The sequence below is a fragment of the Muntiacus reevesi genome, chromosome 1, assembly GCF_963930625.1.
Source record: "Muntiacus reevesi chromosome 1, mMunRee1.1, whole genome shotgun sequence".
In the NCBI taxonomy this organism is placed as follows: Eukaryota; Metazoa; Chordata; class Mammalia; order Artiodactyla; family Cervidae; genus Muntiacus; species Muntiacus reevesi.
This window is the reverse complement of record NC_089249.1, coordinates 82,135,171-82,156,212: the sequence shown is the minus strand read 5'-3', so window position 1 is coordinate 82,156,212 and position 21,042 is coordinate 82,135,171. Positions and strand designations below refer to the sequence as shown.

Sequence of the window (21,042 nt, the reverse complement as noted above, 5' to 3'; positions counted from 1 at the left end):
CTACTAGTTATTACATGTTTCATCAGCCTATTTTTTAAATAAAAATAATGGAAACTACAGCCTGTGAAGTGAACAACTTCACCAGGCCAAACTCAGGTAACTGGTGAGAAGTTCTGCGTTGGGGGTGGGTGGTATTTTACCCTTTAAGCTGGATGTTTACTTTCTTAGAATTTTGGCATTTTCTTACCTGACATGAAGAAAGCAAAAAGACCAACATTGTCAGTTTGGTTTTTCTTTTTACTGAGTGTGTCCTCTTGATCAAGGATACAAGTATACTTCAGGAAGTATGCTATTTTCTGATAGCCAGGCAGAGGGAATCTGTTCCTTTGTGTTCTAAACCCCAGGCCATCATTCAGTCTCAAAGAGTGAGTGATTGGACTGATGGTGTTTCCTAGAGGAAACCCCTTCCTGGCTCATTTCCCCTGTTGCACTTCACTTCTCCACCCTTTCCTATCAAAAGAGAACATTGTTTCATTTTTACATATGTGTTGATCCTGTGTTATTCATATCTCCTATGAGCTGTTGTTTTAATGTTTTCTGTTTGAAGTGAACTTTTTTCCCTCAGCCCCTCCATCTTTTAAAACTTTGTCACTGATTATTTTTCTTTTTTCTCCTATTAAATAAGTATGTTTATTTGTAATGGCTGTATGCAGAATATATTAATTTTTAAATATCTGATTCCCCCAAAGTCCCCTTATTGTTGGAGTCTGAGGAAGACTGGCAAAAAGAGAGAGAAGGGTAGATTCCTTGTAGGCAGTTAAGTATATCTTACTATTTGCTGTGTATTAAACTGAGCTTTATGGAGTTAACCCAGAATAAACACCATCTCAAAGGATCAGTATCATTGATGGGGAGTGAGCAAAGGGAAGTTGCAGGGAGAGAATGGGAAGAGTTTTTTTTTTTAGGATATGTTAATAGCTTAATACTAGCTTTCCTTTGCACAACATGCCTAGTAAACTTGAAGTTCTCATTGATAAGAATCTGTATAAAAGAAATGGTTGAGGAGTAACTTGGTCATATCTCTGTGATTTTCTTGCATTAGGGTCTGGTGGATGGTTGAAGTGCATTGTTGGGACAATTAATACCCATTGTGATATTGTTTAAGTTCCTATCTCAGCTCAGTGTATGTTTCAGGCCAGCAGTACTGCTTTTTTTTTTTTTTTTTAAGATAGAACCAGGTTTGGAAATAGAATTGGGAGGTGGTGAACTGCTGCTGGAAATCTGAACTGCTCCTTAGCTTTGGATTGGCTTATCCAGGAGACTCAGGTCTTTTAAAGAAGGACTCAGATATCCACACCTGCCCCCCCCCCCCCCAATTTCAACCAGAATTTTAGTGCTAAGAGATACATATTTGTGGGCTGAGAATCATGAAATGTGGCTTATAGAACTAGAAGCAAAAGTTTATTAAAGGGAAATGTAGAGATATTTTAATTTAACCCTCTTATTTTCTTTTTTTTTTTTCCTTCTTATTTTCTAAATTAGGAAACTGAGGTTTAAATTGTTAATAGTGGCAAAGACTTTGCATAAAGTCTGTATGTTATCATGATGAATCTTGGTAAATTTGTGATTCATTCCTTGCTACTTGGCTTTTAGCCGAGCCAGGTTGACCCCAGGACTGGTAGATCAGTGAGTTTTGAGCTTTTGTTTCTAAGAGCATCCTTGCCTTTCAGACTTTTTTCTAGAAAATTCTTAGTAAAAATTGACACCTGCTAGGAACAAAATCCAACCAGTCCATCCTAAAGGAAATCAGTCCTGAATATTCACTGGAAGGACTGATGTTGAAGCTGAAACTCCAGTACTTTGGCCACCTGATGCGAAGAACTGACTCATTTGAAAAGACCCTGATGCTGGGAAAGATTGAAGGCAGGAGAAGGGGACGACGGAGGATGAGATGGTTGGATGGCATCACCAACTCAATGGACCTGAGTTCGAGTAAACTCTGGGAGTTGGTGATGAACAGGAAGGCCTGATGTGCTGCGGTTCGTGGGGTCGCAAAGAATTGGACATGACTGAGTGATTGAACTGAACTGAAGGAACAAAATTTAACTTTTCTCTAAGATGTGGATAGATTTTCATAATTGACTTCTTTTAGTTCTTACTGAGGGTATGGTAACACTGCCTGACCCCCACCCTCCAACACTACCTTTTAGAGCTGTGTGCTCAGCAATGCTTCTCATTAGGCAGGCTGACATTTCTGAGTATTTTCATTTGAATAACATATTATGCCTCCTACATGCAGGGGTATAATTAAAGTGGTGTTCAGTATTTCAGGTTAAAGAGGACTAGAGAGATTGTTTGAGATAGTCCAGAAAATAACTGGGTGATGACTGTTTTGTTTTGTGCAGGTTTTTGCCTTTTTTTAAAAAAAACCTCTGGCTGTCAGTATTATCAACCAAAACACCCCCTCAGAATTATCATTTTGCTTCCAAAAAGCCTGCTTGTCTCTTTCTGATTTCTATGGGAATTGACAGATTTATGTAGTAGTATTGGTAGCTAATTAACCTAAGTCTCTGGAATCTCTTCTTTATGACCTGTTCAGGCAAAACTCGTCTGAGGAATGCACATCCTGCCCAGTTCTAGCATCCTGAAATTAAGTGTGTACTTCAAGCATTAAAGTCAGTCACAGGCTGCCTCTTAGTTTCTCATCTGGAAGATGATGTCATCTCATCTTTGACGGAAATGTTTCTTCTCTGAAAGCACTGGGAGAGGCTCTGGTATTAAGGCCAACTCTTGTTTTGTTCCACATGCTGAGGGGGAGTGGGGGAGGGGAACTATAAGTCTTATTTTGGAGCTGTGTACTGTCTGAAAATATCTCTGTTTTGATTATCTCCTCTTTTAAGGCCAACTCATTTCCCCTCTAAAGTTTACCTTTTTCACATTTCTCAGAATTGTATTAATTTTCTTTTCTTCCTCTACATTTTCTTCTTGGTCTCAATAGTAAGTCATAGCTGCCAGTGCTTTAGTAGCTGCAAACCAGTTTATGGAGAGTCCTAGTGATGTTTTGCCAGGTGACTAGAAACCAGCCCCTTTGGTATCTTTCTCATCACAAACACAATTTAGGCTGGGACTAAGGACCAAATGGAGTGCTTCCTTAAGACTATTCAGAGTTACTCAGAAAAATTTTCTGTGACATAGTATGATTCAACTTTGTATTTTAGCAAGAATTGATTGGATTATTTCCTCTGTGGTACTTAACTGGCTGGTTCAGTTGTCTTGAAATTATTTTAGTAGCATTAAAGATTTCTCAGCTAATTTTCATAATTTAGAGGCTAGATCTTTATTTTTCAAATATCCAGGAGATACGCTGAAATTAGGAATACCTGTTTTATGGGAGCATATTGATATTCTAAAGGATATTAAAGATAAATTCTTCAGGGAGAACCTGTTAGCATATGCACTAATACAGGTTTGTTTAAGATTGTATGGGAATCTCAAATAATAGAGAACAGGAGTGAGTGTATAGGAGTCATGCTTTATTTGTAGCTTGCAGTTGTCAGCAGCTTTCTAGACATCATCTTTCACATTTTTCCTTCTAGTCTATCTCTGTAGCTGCATAATATGTTGTAATGAGCTCAAGTTAATGTGTAGGGAGGGAATTGATGGTGATCTGTATGTGTGTAACTGTTGAGCACTAGTTTACTGGGGAGAATGGGTTATAAAACAACAATAAAGCCATTCCTACATATCTCTTTAATTGTTAAGTTACCTGTTTGTTATAGAAAATTTATATACATAAGGAAAATAGAAACTTAAAACTTAGAATATCACCTTAACCATACTATCCAATATAATAATATTTTAACATTTTAGTATATAATCTTCTGGAACTTTTTTATGTGTATAAATACATATGACTTTATAGATAATTGTTTTAGAAAAATACTGTATTATATAATTATTAGCTTTTTCCATTAAACAGTTTATTGTGACATCCTGTCTATAAATGAACATAAGGATAATGGTTCTATACTATTCTATTTTATGACTATACCACAACTTTTATAACCTATATTGTACATTTAGATTCTTTGCAATTATAGTTGTTACGTACAATGCTACAATAAATATATTTGTATATATGTCCACTTGACCAATTATTTCCTTAGGATAAATTCTCACTTCTGGGACAAATGGTACATATTTGCTTTTAAGACTTTTTACTATGCTAGATATTACCAAATTACCCTGACGAGTGGAAGATCCTCAAATGTGTAAAATGTATACTCATTCTTTTTTAAAAAGATAGAAGCCTGTGTGCAAGGAGCTTTATACCTGAAATTTTTTTGCCAATCTGAAATCATGCAATAGTGAAATTGTTTGGGTCACAAGTTTTGTAATCACTCCTGGAATTTTTCTGCCAGAGCTTCTTTTTTTTTTTCTTTTTTTTTTGACTTCTACCTAGAACTGCAGAAAATCTTCTCACATTTCACAGTATGGTACTGGGGATCAGTTCAAGCCCTGTTTATAATTTTAAACTTTAGAGATGTCATATGGGTATTTTTAAAATATGCTTGTTCTGTTATAAGCAAGTAGAACCCCAGCAGTAAGTGATAATTTTCTGTTTTTCCTCATTTAGGTCTCCACTTTCTGTGCTGTGGGGTCAACCGTAAGAGAGGTAGATCTGATGTGTATCTGTGCTGAAGAAGCATGAGCTCCTTGCAGTTACTAGCCACGGACTCCTCTTCCCCATAACAATTGCAAATGTTTTTTTTTTAAGTAGCGTGCATGGCCTTTTGAGAAGGCTGTGAGTGTCCTGAAAGATTACTTGACTTCAGCTTCCTTTCCCCTCTCCCCTCCAGAAAAATGCTGCCTTAACATGGCAACTTCTTTTCTCACAGTCCCACAATGTAAGATGGATCCATTGACTATCTTTTGTCTCCCTCGAAGTCTTCCCATGTAACTCCATTTCCTTTTGTTTCAGTAAATGTGTCTCTCTTTCTTTCCCTTTCTGTTGTACCTCTCATTTCCCCTGACCCATCTCATCCTGTAGATGGGGTTTTATAATTCACAATGGTAATAATAATTGCTAGTATATACAGAGCATTTATTACATATTAAGTGCTATATAGGATTTATTTAATTCTCATAACTATCCTATGATGTACATGTTATTATATCTCCATTTTATGGATGAGGTAACCAAGGCCTAGAGAGTTTTAACCAACTTGTCAAGGTTATCTAGTTAGTAAATGTAGATCTAGTATTCAAACCTAGCCAACTTAGGTATGCTGATTTCAGAGCCCACATTCCTACCCACAATACCTTGCTGCTCTCTCACTAATCTAAAAGTCTGTGTGTGAACTAACTTGACTTTAAACCAGATTACATATTTGTTGTTCAACAAAGAATAGTGCAGAGGGAGACTTCGCCTTCTGATTTGAGCTGTCAGTATTCTGAGCTCCTCCATGTGTAATACCTGGAGTTATTGATCATTCTTTCAGAAAATATTTTAGAAGTTAATGTGGATTTTTGCTGAGGATTGGTAACTGATTGTACAGTCAATTCTAAGATCATTAAAACAAGACTGCCTATCAGGTGCCCTCTTTTTGTCATTGCAGATTCAGTGATCATAACTCTTTGCTTTTAATCAGATCGATTCATAGTCCCACTGACACCAAAAAAAAAACTCTTAATCTGAGAAGAATTAAAATCTTTCTGTTAAAGTTGTTCGTGTCTTTTTATGAAGAAAAGAGGTACTTTGTACTGCTAGTGAAGACCTTAACTTGTGTGATATTGCTCTGTCCAGTGTCAGTTTTGAAGGGCAGCTTCTGCTCCTCTAAAATACTGGCATTGTCTGTTTCAAAACAAGTATAATCTCACTGAAAGAAATGAAAGGTGTTTTCCTACTGTTTTTGCCAGTGACATTGATGACTGTTGCTGGAGGAACAGAGTGGTGGTATTGTTAGTTGCATTGAGAGGAACCAAAGGAGGACTCTTTATCCTTTTATCAATGAAAGTGGGAAGGGAAGGGAATACCTCAGGGGAAGAAAATATGTGTTCATACTGTCCGTTAGCAGTTATGAGATTTATTTAGTTTGTGAAAGCATTTTAGTTCCTTTGGTGCTTTCCTTTCCCTCTTAGACTCAGATTGGCCAGGAAATTGAAAACAAAATATGGTTTAGAAGAAAGAGTTGAACTGGGGAGTTGGGAATGTAAATTCCAATTCTGGCTCTGTCACCACCTTTGCTCTTTAATTTTGAGCACATCCCTTATGCTCTGTTTATTTATAGGTTAAATACATCTTACTATTAAGAATTGGGCTTCCCTTGTGGCTCAGCTGGTAAAGAATCTGCCTGCAATGCGGGACACCTGAGTTTGATCCCTAGGCTGGGAAGATCCCCTGGAGAAGGGAAGGGCTACGCACTTCAGTGTTCTGGCGTGGAGAATTCAAAGGACTGTATAGTCCATATGGTCCCAAAGAATTGAACGCGACTGAGCAACTTTCATATTAAGAATAGATTAAAATCTCAAAGGCCCTTGTTGAATGATTTTTTCTTAATATAAATTGTTACTTATTTGTTAGCTTAAATGGGCACATGGGTTCATATGTGGCTGAAGGGGCTAAGTTCTCAACTTGTTCTATTTAAAAATCAGTTTTCTTTAATATCTATAGATCTCAGCCAGATTGAGCCTGCTCAGTCTGCTCAGAATTTTTTAAAAATCCCAGAAGTGAGTATATCCTTGCTTCTCTAGGTCTTTTATTTGTTTAATCATTAGTGAACAACAAGCCAGTCTTTGTTAGTAAATATGTAATTGAGTACAGTTTTATGCATTGGTCCTTGTTTATGTCCCCTAGGTCTTTTTACATTTCCATCTTTCCATAGAGGAACTGGTACTTGAAGAAATCACCATGATTGGCTCTGCCTCATTTATTGACCCACTTAGAATTAAGCTGTTTCCACAGTTATTTTTCTGACACAACCTGTTCATCATGGCTTTATTTTTTGCTGCCAGTGGAGCAACATTAGCCTTTGGTTTAGAATGCTTCTTGGTCCAGGGCCTATTAATAAGTAGGAACTACATGATCATGAAGGTCAAACAAACATGAAGGAAACATTTTTCCCTGAGGAGGAGGAAATTTAACATTGGAACTCAGTAGTAGTTATTGTTCAGTCGCTCAGTTGTCTCCGACTCTTTGCAACCCCATGGACTGCGGCATACCAGGCTTCCCTGTCCTTCACCATCTCCTAGAGATTGCTCAAACTCAGGTCCATTGTGTCAGCGATGCCATCCAGCCATCTCATCCTCTCTTGTCCCCTTCTCTTCCTGCCTTCAGTCTTTTCCAGCATCAGGGTCTTTTCTTTTTCTTTTTTTTTTTTTCCTTGTTTTTATTTTATTTTATTTTTTTTCTTTTTTATTTTTCAGTGGGTTTTGTCATACATTGATATGAATCAGCCATAGAGTTACATGTATTCCCCATCCCGGTCCCCCATCCCACCTTCCTCTCCACCCGATTCCTCTGGGGCATCAGGGTCTTTTCCAGTGAGTAGGCTCTTTACATGATGACTAAAGTACTGGAGCTTAAGCATCAGTCCTTCCAGTGAATATTCAGGATTGATTTCTTTAGGATTGACTGGTTTGATCTCCTTACAGTCCAAGGGACTCTGAAGAATCTTCTCCAGCACCACAGTTCAAAAGCATCAATTCTTCAGTGCTCAGCCTCATGGCCCACCTCTCATTTCCGTACACGACTACTGGAAAAACCATAGCTTTGACTAGATAGACCTTTGTCTGCAAAGTGATGTCTCTGCTTTTTAATATGCTGCCTAGGCTTGTCATAGCTTTTCTACCATGGAGCAAGCGTCTTTTAATTTCATGGCTATGGTCACTGTCCGCAGTGATTTTGGAGTCCAAGAAAATAAAGTCTGTCACTGTTTTCCATTGTTTCCCCACCTATTTGCCATGAAGTGATGGGACCGGATGCCATGATCTTAGTTTTTTTAATATTGAGTTTTAAGCCAGCTCTTCCACTGTCTTTTACCTTCAAGAGGCTCTTTAGTTCTTTGCTTTCTGCCATAAGGGTGGTGTCATCTGCACCTCTGTGGTTATTGATATTTCTCTTTGCAGTCTTGATTCCTGCTTGTGATTCATCCAGCCTGGCATTTCGCATGATGCTTATAAGTTAAATAAATAAACAGGGTGACAATATACATCGTTGACGCACTCCTTTCTCAGTTTTGAACCAGTCTGTTGTTCCATGTTTGATTCTAATTGTTGCTTCTTGACCTGCAGTTTCCTCACCCAAAAAAGGATGCTATATATGGATTGTGGGTATGGATTATAAGATGATAGTTTATACTTATCAGAGTATTTTTTACACAGATGCTAGAAAACAGATTTTCTGTTGATTAATACTCTAATCTTATCCTAACTTAGGGATAAATCTCATTCTCCTTAAACATTGGCTGGATGGGTGTTGCCATTGCTGAGTTGGTATTCTTTTCTCTTCTTTTTGTTTCCAATCCCCCACCCCCCGCATCTCTGCTTTCCTCTGTTTCTGCTGCTGTTCCTTCTGAAGAGAAAGCTTGATTAAGAAGAGGTGAACAGGTACTGGTGACTCTTCAGTCTCAGAAGGCATTTTCTCATTGACATGAGCCAAGTGGCCCAAACCATCAAGCCTTAGCAGTTGGTACTTTGTTCCCTAAAATATTACCCTGCTGTTCATTGGGTTTCTTCTCTACCAAGCTGTATGTTATAGCAACATTAATATGATTCTCTACTTTTCTATTCCTGTCCATTCTTTGGTAGTTTGGGAGTTCTGACCTGTATCCTAGGAGCAAAAGTTCAGACAAGGAAGAGAATGAGTCTTGATTCCTGATTCTCCATCCTGTTGTTACTTGTTTTGATGATTATTTTAAAATAATTTTTATTTTTGGTTGCGCTGGGTTTTTGTCACTGCACACTGGCTTTCTCTGGTTGCTGTGAGCAGAGACTACTCTTGCAGGCTTCTCACTGCAGTGGCTTCTCATTGCTGAGCACAGATTCTAGGTGCATGGGCTTAGTAGTTGTGGCTCACGGGCTTATATGCCCTTTGGCATGTGGGATCTTCCCAGACTAGGGATCAAACCAGTGTCCCCTGTATTGCATGATAGATTCTTAACCACTGGACCCCAATCCTATTATTATTCAGACCCCAGTATCCTTCCGACTGCCTCAGCTGTAATGTTTTGGGGATTAATCCAAGTTTTGCAGTTGGAGATAGCTAAGTAATTGGCACCATATTCCACTGAATTAAGTCCTCCCACCCTCATTCTGGGTACTTTGCAAGAGTGTAGCAGCCCTGGATCTATGTGTTTGTGAGATAAAACTAGGAAAGGTAGCAAGGTAGAACTTTTTAGGGAGTAAGAAGGCCCCAAGCTTAAACTCTGCCTTGAACTCACTTACCTGCTTTTTACATTCATTGTTTAATTTGGTCCAGTGACTCCTTGCATGAAGAGGTTGTTCTGTTCTAGGAGAAACTGTCAGCCTAGGATTGGACATTGGATCTTGGTTCTGTCAGATCCTTTCAAACCCCTTCCTTTGGGGTAAAAGAGGAAGAAATAAGCCAAGTACTGACCAGAGTCCAGAAACAGTGTTGTTTTCTCAACTGAAAGAAGTGCTGATTTCTTCATTGAGAATCACTAATTCTACTGTTGTGTGTATACTTGCACAAGGGTTTGTTGGGGATATGGGGAGGCTAAGGGTTTGGGGGAGCAGCCAAGAACTTTGAGGTACTAATTAGAATTTCATGATGGTTTAGGTAATTGAACATTAAACCTTCCTGAGGGGCCAACTTTGCTCTTCCATTAGAACTCACATATGACAACATATTTGTGTAGCACATCACAGTCCATGAAGTACTTTGATTTAGTTTATCTCATCTAATCTTTACATAAACCTTCTAATATCGATTCTTCTTTTTTAGTTATTAATAGAGAATAATTTGCCTGATGTAACAGGGATTTGAGGACTTCCCTTGTGGCTCAGTCTGCCTTCAATGTGGGAGACCCGGGTTTGTCCTTGGGTTGGGAAGATCTCCGGAAGACGGGAATGGCAACCCACTCCAGTATTCTTGCCCGGAGAATTCCATGGACAGAGGAGCCTGGTGGGCTACAGTCCATGAGGTCGCAAAGAATCAGACATGACTGAATGACTTAACACACAACAGGGATCTGAACCTAGGTCAGCATGTTGGCTCTCATCTGAAGGGTTTTAAGATTCAAAGGGTTTGACTAATTTTTTGTTAGTGCCTTAAATTTTACAGTTAAGTTAGCAGTTTTAATCTTGAATCTGAGTTGTGCTGACTTACTGTTCCTTGGAAGCTTTAGCTTAGGGTTCCAGTTCTAGGTTCCAGGTCTTTCACCTACCTCAACTTGACCTGATTGAAGATGAAGCATCCTGCAAAAAGCATAGATTTTGGGACTTTGCTGTTTTTCTAATTTCCTGGGTCATTTTATGCAGCACATCTTCCTAACAGCTAGATGACATTTTTCTTACCTCTTTTTTTGGAAAGAGGAATGAAAACCATCTGTTCCCCATAATTTTGCTACTCTGACTCATTAAGGGAAAGGAAATTTTGCTGTTCAGCTTATTGGTACCAGAAATGCTTTTACCATTAAACCTTACATTTGGACCAGAACTGATATTTTCTTACTCAGCTACTAACTTATGTTATTGAGGATTTGTCCCATTTGGATTCTTTCTTTTTTTTAATTTGTTTTATTATTTACTTGGCTGCATCAGGTCTTAGTTGCACAACACGGGATCTTCATTGCATCATGCAAACTCTTTGGTTGTGACACATGGACGCTCTTGTGGTGTGGAGGCTCAGTAGTTGCAGTACTTGGGCTTAGTTGTTCCGTGGCATGTGGGATCTTTGTTACCCAGTCAGGGAACAGACCTGCATCCTCTGCTGTGGAAGGTGGAATCTTAACCACTGGATCATCAGGGAAGTCCCTGGATTCTTTTTAATTTTCTTTAATGTGGCTAACCTTTATTCTCTTTGAATTCTTGAACTGGATCAAAGTAATACATCAGTAGTCCTTGAAGAAAAAAGACCAACAATTTTCAACATGAAGGGGAGAAAGGTCTGTCTCCCTGAGTGATCATGTGTCTCCAGTGTGATCATGGGTGAAGTCTTTAGGATGGCATACCCTTAAGAACTGACTTAACCTTAAGGAAAAAAGAATTGATTTAACCTTTTGGAGTAGTTTTCTATGGATAGTGGTCTTTTAGTCACTTTCTAAATATATTCTTGAGATCTTTTCTACATTTAAACTGATAAAAGTCATAAATGTTATTTAACCACACACATATCTTACCCATCTCCACTGATTAAATATTTAGTAAGTAAGCAACAAATTCCTGTTGCATTTACAGCAGGATCAAGATGAAGATGTAAGGATATAGAATCAGGTTTTGCCTGCACTGAATGCTTTTTCATTTTTTCATCATTGCGTTTTCCCATCCATAGCTGCTTCATCTCTACAGATCAGCTCTTCTTTTAATTGAAGGATAGTTGATTTACAATATTATTTTAGTTTTAGGTATACAGTTAATTATTCAATATTTTTATAAACTATACTCCATTTAAAGTTACTACATAGTAATGGCTATATTTCCTTATGCTGTACAATATATCCTTGCTTATTTATTTATTTGCTTATTTATTTTATACATAATAGTTTGTGTCTCTTATCCCCTACCCCAGCTTGCCCTTCTGCCCTTTACACTTCCCACTGTTAACCACTAGTTCTCTGTGAGTCTGTTTTTGTTATACACATTTGTTTTATTTTTTAGATTTCACATATCAGTAATAACATAATGTGTTTGTTTTTCTCTGAATTATTTCTCTAAGCATAATACTCTGGGGCCATCCACATTGTTGGAGATGGCAGGATTTCGTTCTTTTCTGTGACTGAGTGGTATTCTATTGTGTACAGACACACACATGCACACATGGACACCCAGAGCTGCTTTATTCATTGATCTGTTGATGGACACTTAGGTGCTTCCATATCTTGACTATTGTAAGTAAAGCTTCTGTAGATCAACTCTTTACCTTTTCTTCTGAAATAGTTAGTAGAAATGCAAAGCACCATAGACATGCTCTAAAGCTTCTTACCCTTTTAGCTCTACAGGAAAAATTATTAATGAAGTCTAGGCTGTCCACTAAGTCTTTGGTATCTCTTATGCCCTTTCTCTTTCAACCATGGTATCAAATGAGACTGTTTGGCTCTGATGGTTAAATGTATCAAGAACAGATGTATTTCCTAGAGAAAATGTGAACACTTGGATAAGAAAAAGGAACTAGAAGAAGACTGGATTATGTATAAGGGCTCTGTGAGTATGGAAGAGGAAAAGGAAAGGACATATAAAATCCCTATCCAAAAGGATCTGGTATCACTGAGCAAGAGGCAGGAACCTATTGTCAGGTTTAGTTTGATTCAAATCCTAATTGTTTCAGTGAGCTTGATAGAGATCATGTGAGTGTGTGTACATATTTATAGTTATGTTTTTTTTTTTTTTAACAGCATCTGGAATCAAGAGACCCACGGCATCTGAGGTGAGTTTTACATATTGATACACAGTGGTTCTAAAACCTTAATTCTGGGATAGAAGGATACCTGTTTATGACATCCTTATTTCCCCCCTACTAGGGGCTTGAAATCTGTTGATAGATATGGTTCTCACATCTCTTTGGTAGGCTAGAAGTTATACAACTCTACTTTTGTCACAGTTTATTATGCATATTAACAGCAGCTCAGATTTATTGAGTATTTTTAATTGAGTTTTTATTTTTTTAATTTATTTTTCTGCATCAGTCTTAATTGTCGCATGTGGGGTTTAGCTCTCTGACCAGAAATGGAACCTGGGCCCTCTGCATTTGGAGCATAGACTCTTGGCCACTGAACCACCAGGGAAGTCGCTATTGAGCATTTTTAAATGTACCAAATGTAGTGTTCAGTTCAGTTGCTCAGTCGTCTCTGACTCTTTGCGACCCATGAACCACAGCACGCAAGGCCTTCCTGTCCATCACCAACTCCCAGAGTTTACCCAAACTCATGTCCATTGAATCGGTGATGCCATCTAACCATCTCATCCTCTGTCGTCCCCTTCTCCTGCCTTCATTCTTTCCCAACATCAGGGTCTTTTCAAATGAGTCAGCTCTTTGCATCAGGTGGCCAAAATATTGAAGTTTCAGCTTCAACATCAGTCCTTCCAATGAACACCCAGGACTGATCTCCTTTAGCATGTACTGGTTGGATCTCCTTGTAGTTCAATGGACTCTCAAGAGTCTTCTTCAACACCAGAGTTCAAAAGCATCAATTCTTTGGCACTCAGCTTTCTTTATAGTCCAACTCTCACATCCATACACGACTACTGGAAAAACCATAGCCTTGACTAGATGGACCTTTGTCGACAAAGTAATGTCTCTGCTTTTTATTTTATTTTATTTTTTTTTGTCTCTGCTTTTTAATATGCCGTCTAGGTTGGTCATAACTTTCCTTCCAAGGAGTAAGCATCCTTTAATTTCATGGCTGCAGTCACCATCCACAGTGATTTTGGAGCCCCAGAAAATAAAAACTCAGTCACTGTTTCCACTGTTTCCCCATCTATTTGGCATGAAGTGATGGGACCGGATGCCATGATCTTAGTTTTCTGAATGTTGAGCTTTAAGCCAACTTTTTCACTCTCCTCTTTCACTTTCATCAAGAGGCCCGTAGTTCTTCACTTCCTGCCATAAGGGTGGTGTCATCTGCATATATGAGGTTATTGATATTTTTCCCTGCAATCTTGATTCCCACTTGTGCTTCCTCCAGCCCAGCGTTTCTCATGATGTATTCTGCGTATAAGTTAAATAATCAGGGTGACAATATACAGGCTTGATGTACTCCTTTTCCTATTTGGAACCAGTCTGTTATTCCATGTTGAGTTCTAACTGTTGCTTCCTGACCTGCATACAAGTTTCTGAAGAGGCAGGTCAGGTGGTCTGGTATTCCCATCTCTTTCAGGATTTTCCACAGTTCATTGTGATCCATGCAGTCAAAGGCTTTAGCATAGTCAATAAAGCAAAAATAGATGTTTTCCTGGAACTCTCTAGCTTTTTCGATGATCCAGTGGATGTTGACAATTTGATCTCTGGTTCCTTTGCCTTTTCTAAGTCCAGCTTGAACATCTTGAAGTTCACAGTTCACATACTGTTGAAGCCTGGCTTGGAGAATTTGGAACGTTGCTTTGCTAGTGTGTGAGATGAGTGTAATTGTGCGTAGTTTGAACATTCTTTGGCATTGCCTTTCTTTGGGATTGGAGTGAAAACTGACCTTTTCCAGTCCTGTGGCCACTGCTGAGTTTTCTAAATTTGCTGACATATTGAGTGCAGCACTTTCACAGCATCATCTTTTAGGATTTGAAATAGCTCAGCTGGAATTCCATCACCTCCATTAGCTTTGTTCATAGTGATGCTTCCTAAGGTCCACTTGACTTCACATTCCAGGATGTCTGGCTCTAGGTGAGTGATCATACCATCGTGATTATCTGGGTCATGAAGATCTTTTTTGTGTAGTTCTTCTGTGTATTCCTGCCACCTCTTCTTAATATCTTCTGCTTCTGTTAGATCCATACCATTTCTGTCCTTTATTGAGCCCATCTTTGCATAAAATGTTCCCTTGGTATCTCTAATTTTCTTGATGAGATCTCTAGTCTTTCCTATTCTATTGTTTTCCTCTATTTGCATTGATCGCTGAGGAAGACTTTCTTATCTCTCCTTGCTATTCTTTGAAACTTTCCTTTCTCCTTTGCTTTTCGCTTCTCTTCTTTTCTCAGCTATTTGTAAGGCCTCCTCAGACAGCCATTTTGCTTTTTTTTTGCATTTCTTTTTCTTGGGAATGGTATTGATCCCTATCTCCTGTACAATGTCACGAACCTCTGTCCTTAGTTTATCAGGCATTCTGTCTATCAGATCTTTTCCCTTATATCTATTTCTCACTTCCACTGTATAATCATAAGGGATTTGACTTAGGTCATACCTGAATGGTCTAGTGGTTTTCCACATTTTCTTCAATTTAAGTCTGAATTTGGCAATAAGGAGTTCATGATCTGAGCCACAGTCAGCTCCCGGTCTTGTTTTTGCTGACTGTATAGAGCTTCTCCATCTTTGGCTTCAAAGAATATAATCAGTCTGATTTCGGTGTTGACCATCTGGTGATGTCCATGTGTAGAGTCTTCTCTTGTGTTGTTGGAAGAGGGTGTTTGCTATGACCAGTGCTTTCTCTTGGCAAAACTCTATTAGCCTTTGCCCTGCTTCATTCTGCCCTCCTAGGTCAAATTTGTCTGTTACTCCAGGTATTTCTTGACTTCCTACTTTTGCATTCCAGTCCCTTATAATCAAAAGGACATCTTTTTTGGGTGTTACTTCTAAAAGGTCTTGTAGATCTTCACAGAACCATTCAACTTCAGCTTCTTCAGTGTTACTGGTCGGGGCATAGACTTGGATTACCGTGATATTGAATGGTTTGCCTTGGAAACGAACAAAGATCATTCTCTCATTTTTGAGATTGCATCCAAGTACTGCATTTTGGACTCTCTTGTTGACTGTGATGGCTACTCCATTTCTTCTAAGGGATTCCTGCCCACAGTAGTAGATAGAATGGTCATCTGAGTTAAATTCACCCATTCCAGTCCATCTTACTTCGCTGATTCTTAGAATGTCAATGTTCACTCTTGCCATCTCCTGTTTGACCACTTCCAATTTGCCTTGATTCATGGACCTAACTTTCCAGGTTCCTATGCAATATTGCTCTTTACAGCATCGAACCTTGCTTCTGTCACCAGTTACATCCACAACTGGGTGTTGTTTTTGCTTTGGCTTCATCCCTTCATTCTTTCTGGAGTTATTTCTCCACTGATCTCCAGTAACATATTGGGTTCCTACCAACCTGGGGAGTTCATCTTTCAGTGTCCTATCTTCTTGTCTTTTCATACTGTTCATATATGTAGTGTACCAAAATGTAAATAATGTATCTAAGTAGGTATTCTTATTTAATCTCGCAAAGAACCTCTATTACAGTAGATACTGTTGTTATCCATGTATTATAGTTGAAGAAAGTGAAGATTAGTGGTTCTTTAGCTTGCCCAAGGTCTCATAATTAATAATACGGCATTAAGAAGGTTGGGATTCAAAGCCAGTCTGACACTAAAACTCACTCTATTGTTTTGTTGTTAATACTTCCTGATTGCATAGTTTCAGTGAATATGGCAAACTTCTTTTAACCATACTGAAGCTGTTGATTTCCTGTATTTCTTTTTTGTGCTGAGTATCTTATATTTGTTTAATTTTCTTCTCATGATGTATTTCCCGACTCTCTCTTTACTTTTTGCATCTCTCCTGGGTTTTGTGCCAGGGCCAAATGTGGACCCTTTTGACGTAGGATTTTAGGCTTTTCTCTCAGAACATCTTCCAAGGTCTGTCAGGTTATTTATTGAGGGCTTTTTCCACTAAGGGCCTTAGTAAGAATAGTAGAACTTAATCAGGCCCTAAAATGGTAACATGCTATTTCCAATAGTCTTTTTGCCTTTTGGCTTTATTAACTTAGTGAATATTGGCATTACGAAGAATACCTTCATGTCTATTGTGCTGGCATCTTGGCTGTGGAGAATAGCCTTCTAGGTTCTGCTCCACTGGTTTTATGTCTTCCTTTTTTTCCGAGGCTGTCATGTGAGTAGAAAACAAAGCCATATCATATTCTCAGGAATCTCTTTGAGGCAGGGTAGCCCTTTTCTTAGAGAATTTGTCTCATTGTCTCAGCCTTTTAATATCTGGACTTACGGTACTTGTATTTGCCAGTGGCTAGTTCATTTCTCGGAGAAGGCCATGGAACCCCACTCCAGTACTCTTGCCTGGAAAATCCCATGGACGGGGGAGCCTGGTGGGCTGCAGTCCCTGGGGTCACGAAGAGTTGGACACGACTGAGGACTTCACTTTCACTTTTCACTTTCATGCATTGGAGAAGGAAATGGCAGCCCACTCCAGTGTTCTTGCCTGGAGAATCCCAGGGACGGGGGAGTCTGGTGGGCTGCTGTCTCTGGGGTCGCACAGAGTTGGACACGACTGAAGCGACTTAGCAGCAGCAGTTCATTTCTGCTAGTGAAGTCAGTTTGAGCAAATAGTATTCAGGTTGGGTTGAAAGTTAGAGGAGGAGTAATTTCTGAAAGGAATCTGTGTCTGTGAAGCTCTATTTCTGTCTTGATTTTGTACACTGCGGGTCTCTCCTTTTTCCTGGGGCTGCTATTAATATCTCCTACTTCCCCTGTTTCTGCTTTTCTTCAGTGATAATCATTTTAATTTTCTTTGTCATTTTTCTGAGGATCACAGGTGAAATATGTGTCCTTTGGAGTGCTCTTTTTTAGTCAGTTGTAATTCTTTGCGTAGCAACACTGTAACTTGTGTTTGCATGGAGTAGATCTTATGAAGACTTTATAAAATGTTCTTGATCCTAAAAAGGGTATGTTCAGTGTTTTATTTTGATGTACCGTCATGGTAGCAGTTTGATGTATTATGTGGGAATTATATACTAATGTTTAGTCTTCTTTTTATAGGTGCCTTATTCCTCTGGCATGTCCATGAAGAAAATAGGTCACCGAGGTGTTGATTCCTCAGGAGAGACAACATATAAAAAGGTGCGTCTGAGAGGAACCCTTTCATCTTATTTCAGGAAGGGCTAGTTTTGTCTCTTTGATTATGTTCTCCACATTCTGTCCCATTTCTTGATACCCTAAACCTTTGCACAATAGCCATTATACAATTTGAATTTTAGAATTTACATCACAAAGGGTGAGTTATCCAAACACATATCTGTATATGTGTTTAAATGAGAATGTTCTTAATGGACAAATCTGATGTTAGATGAATTTTCACTGAGCTGAAGCAATTGAGTTTCCCTGTTAAGATGTAAACATGTAATGGCAACCCACTTCAGCATTCTTGCCTGGCAAATCCCTTGCATAGAGGAACTGGGTGGGCTACAGTCCATGGGGTCACAAAGAGTCGGACACAACTTAGTAACTAAACAAACAAATTGCAGTAAGCCCTCAAGGCCATTTTTATCTAGCTTTGGGGAACCATGTCTTTTGAAGTTTGTCTGTCTTTGCTCTGGTGCTGGATGTACACAAAATGAAGGCTCGATCCAATTCAGCCTGGTGATACAGACAGCAGTTCAAATGTGTTTCTTGCTTTGTGTGTCTTTTTTGGGGGTTTTTTTTTGTTCTTTTTTTTTTTTTTAGTTCTACCGGTTTATTGCTATCCTCCACCCTCGTGCACACATGCTCAGTCATGTAACCCCATGGACTGCAGCCCGCCAGGCTCCTCTTGTCTATGGGCTTTTCCAGGCAAGAATATTGGAGTGGGTTGCCATTTCCTTCTCCAGTCTTTTTTGTTTTTTAAATATTTATTTGTTTGTTTTTGGCTGTGCTGAGTCTTTGTTGCGTTGTGGACTTTTCTCTCGTCGTGGTGAGCAGGGGCTACTCTCATAGTTGTGCTGTGCGGACTTCTCATTGGGGTGGCTTCTCTTGTTACAGAGCACAGGTTCTAGAGCTCACGGGCTTCAGTAACTGTGCCACATAAGCTCAGGAGTTGTGGTTCCCAGACTCCAGAGCAGAGGCTCATTAGTTTGGTGCCCAGGCTCAGCCATTCCACGGCATGTGGGATCCTCCTGGACCAGGAATCAAACGTGTGTCCCCTTCATTGGTAGGCAGATTATTCATCACTGAGCCGCCAGGGAAGCTCCTAGGTTTTGTTTTTTTAAGATTATAGTTTCAGTTGGTGAGTAGAGCCTAGAGCACCTGATTTTGAGCTAGAGATATCAAATGGATTGAAAAGATAGTAGTAATAACCAAGAAGAGAAAATTGAACTGGTGAAGGGAAAACAGAAGAGAAGCATCCTGGAGTGATCCAGTTCTTCAGTTCTGGACTAATTGGAGATGCTTAGGTTTCCTGGGGTAGAGTGTTAAACCACTATATGGCACCTGTACCTTGTCTGGCCCATGTCAATCTTCTTGTGTCTGTTTTCTGTCTTACCGCGTTGTCAAGAGTGACAGAGGTAGACTCGCTCATTCTCCGTCAGGGACCTGACTTTTCCCAGGAATGGGCTCTGAGGCCCATGTCAATTCAACAGACATTTATTGAGCTGAGCTCATTTTATGTGCTGAACACTCAGACAAAAAGCTGAGTTTCTAGTCTAAGAGAGGCAAGCACTTAAAAAATTAATTATAATTTTAATGCCCCACGAGGACTAAGTAGAAAGACAAGTAATACTTGGTAAGGGTTGGGGATAGGGAAATTGCTTAGAACAAAACTGTCCAATAGAACTTTCTACAGTGATTGAAATGTGCTATACTGTGTTATCCAGTGTGGTAGCCACTAATCATACCTGAATGTGTCTAGCAAAACTGAAGAAGTGATTTTTAAATTAAATTTAATTAACTTAGAATTAAATAGCAGAGTGTGGCTACTAACTACTGTATTAGATAGCACAGATCTAGTTAATATGACATTTTCTCATGACATTGGAATCCTGGATTGCAAGAATGGGGCTCTTGTATTTGTATTTTGACCATAGTATGATAATGGGCTTCCCTGGTGGTTCAGATGGTAAAGAATCCACCTGCAATGCAGGAGACCTGGGTTCAATCCCTGGGTTGGGAAGATCCCCTGGAGGAGGGCATGGCAACACACTCCAGTATTCTTGTCTGGAGAATCCCCGTGGGCAGAGGAGCCCGGAGCGCCACAGTCCATGGGGTCACAAAGAGTCGGACACAAATGAGCGACTAAGCACACATACATGATAATTTTAAAGCTAAATACTTCTCTCAGAAATAATTTTAATTTTTCAGGCTTTCTTTATCTGTTAGTAGGTTTTTTTTTGCCACTCTTGGCCTTGGGACATCACTCAGGCCTGGCCTTAGAGGACTGAGCTTCAGTCAGTCAGAATATCAATTTTAGTTACATTCTGTATCTGATGAATAAAATGTTTGGAAGACTTTGTGTCCTCCGGGGGCAGGAACCTTTGGAGTGAGACCTAAGATTGTTCTCTCATTTCAGTGTATCTTGCAGAGGTAGATGTGGGTTGGAGAGAATGCTTTGCCTAGTGAAGGTTGGCTCCCACAGTCACACCTTTGCTACTCTGTGTCTTCATGCCTCTCCAGTCTTTGCAGGCTTCACTGCCATGTGGAGCCATGAGGGTGGCGAAATTGGATTGCCCAGAAGGGCATTTGCTTTCCATTGTTTCGTCTGGTTCTTCTCTCCTGAGTTTTTACTGCTATAATCAGATTTAATACTAGAAACTTTCCTCTTGTTTCAGACAACCTCATCAGCCTTAAAAGGTGCCATCCAGTTAGGCATTACTCACACTGTGGGAAGCCTGAGTACCAAACCAGAGCGGGATGTCCTCATGCAAGACTTCTACGTGGTGGAGAGTATTTTCTTCCCAAGGTACAGTGGTTAATTAATGTTCAGAAGAATGTCCTGGGAAATGTGGCTTTTTTATATCAACATTAGGAAATTTTAGAGATTCATCCCTAATTTAGGCATGCATCTAATCCTTAGCCTGATTTTAATCAGTGTGATGTGGGACTGGAGAATTTGGACAGCAGATGATATACTTTGGATGCTTGTGTGAGCCTCTGGCCTGTGGACTGAGCCCTGAAAAGCAATTCAGGGCATTGGGTAGGAGGTAATATGATTCCCTGCCCCTTATCTTAATCCCTGTGTTGCACCTTTGTCCCATTATGTAACTGACTGATCCAGTCCCTTTGGTTCTCTCAGGAGGCATGTATTGACTTGGCTCTGGGTGACATGCCTCCTGAGAGAACCAAAGGGACTCCGTAAATTATAGGGACTGGTAAGTTATGGCTTCTTCTATTTAACCCCACAGTGAAGGGAGCAACCTGACCCCTGCTCATCACTACAATGACTTTCGGTTCAAGACCTACGCACCTGTTGCCTTCCGATACTTTCGGGAGTTATTTGGTATCCGGCCTGATGATTACTTGGTAAGCTTCCGGACC

At 39.5% G+C, this 21,042-nt stretch overlaps 1 protein-coding gene across 6 annotated transcripts in view; it reads left to right on the top strand.

Moving 5' to 3' along the window:
• The window catches only part of PIP5K1A (phosphatidylinositol-4-phosphate 5-kinase type 1 alpha), a 41,068-nt gene that overhangs the window by 4,727 nt on the left and 15,299 nt on the right, over nt 1-21,042 (top strand). For 3 of the 6 annotated variants that reach the window (XM_065904389.1, XM_065904411.1, XM_065904374.1), the window contains exons 2-6: nt 4,577-4,615; nt 12,513-12,544; nt 17,578-17,658; nt 20,337-20,467; nt 20,910-21,027. In XM_065904389.1, the coding sequence (XP_065760461.1) occupies nt 4,577-4,615; nt 12,513-12,544; nt 17,578-17,658; nt 20,337-20,467; nt 20,910-21,027 (401 nt within the window). The remainder of the gene's footprint in view (nt 1-4,576; nt 4,616-12,512; nt 12,545-17,577; nt 17,659-20,336; nt 20,468-20,909; nt 21,028-21,042) is intronic. The other 3 variants (XM_065904382.1, XM_065904398.1, XM_065904402.1) reach the window with 2 other exon arrangements.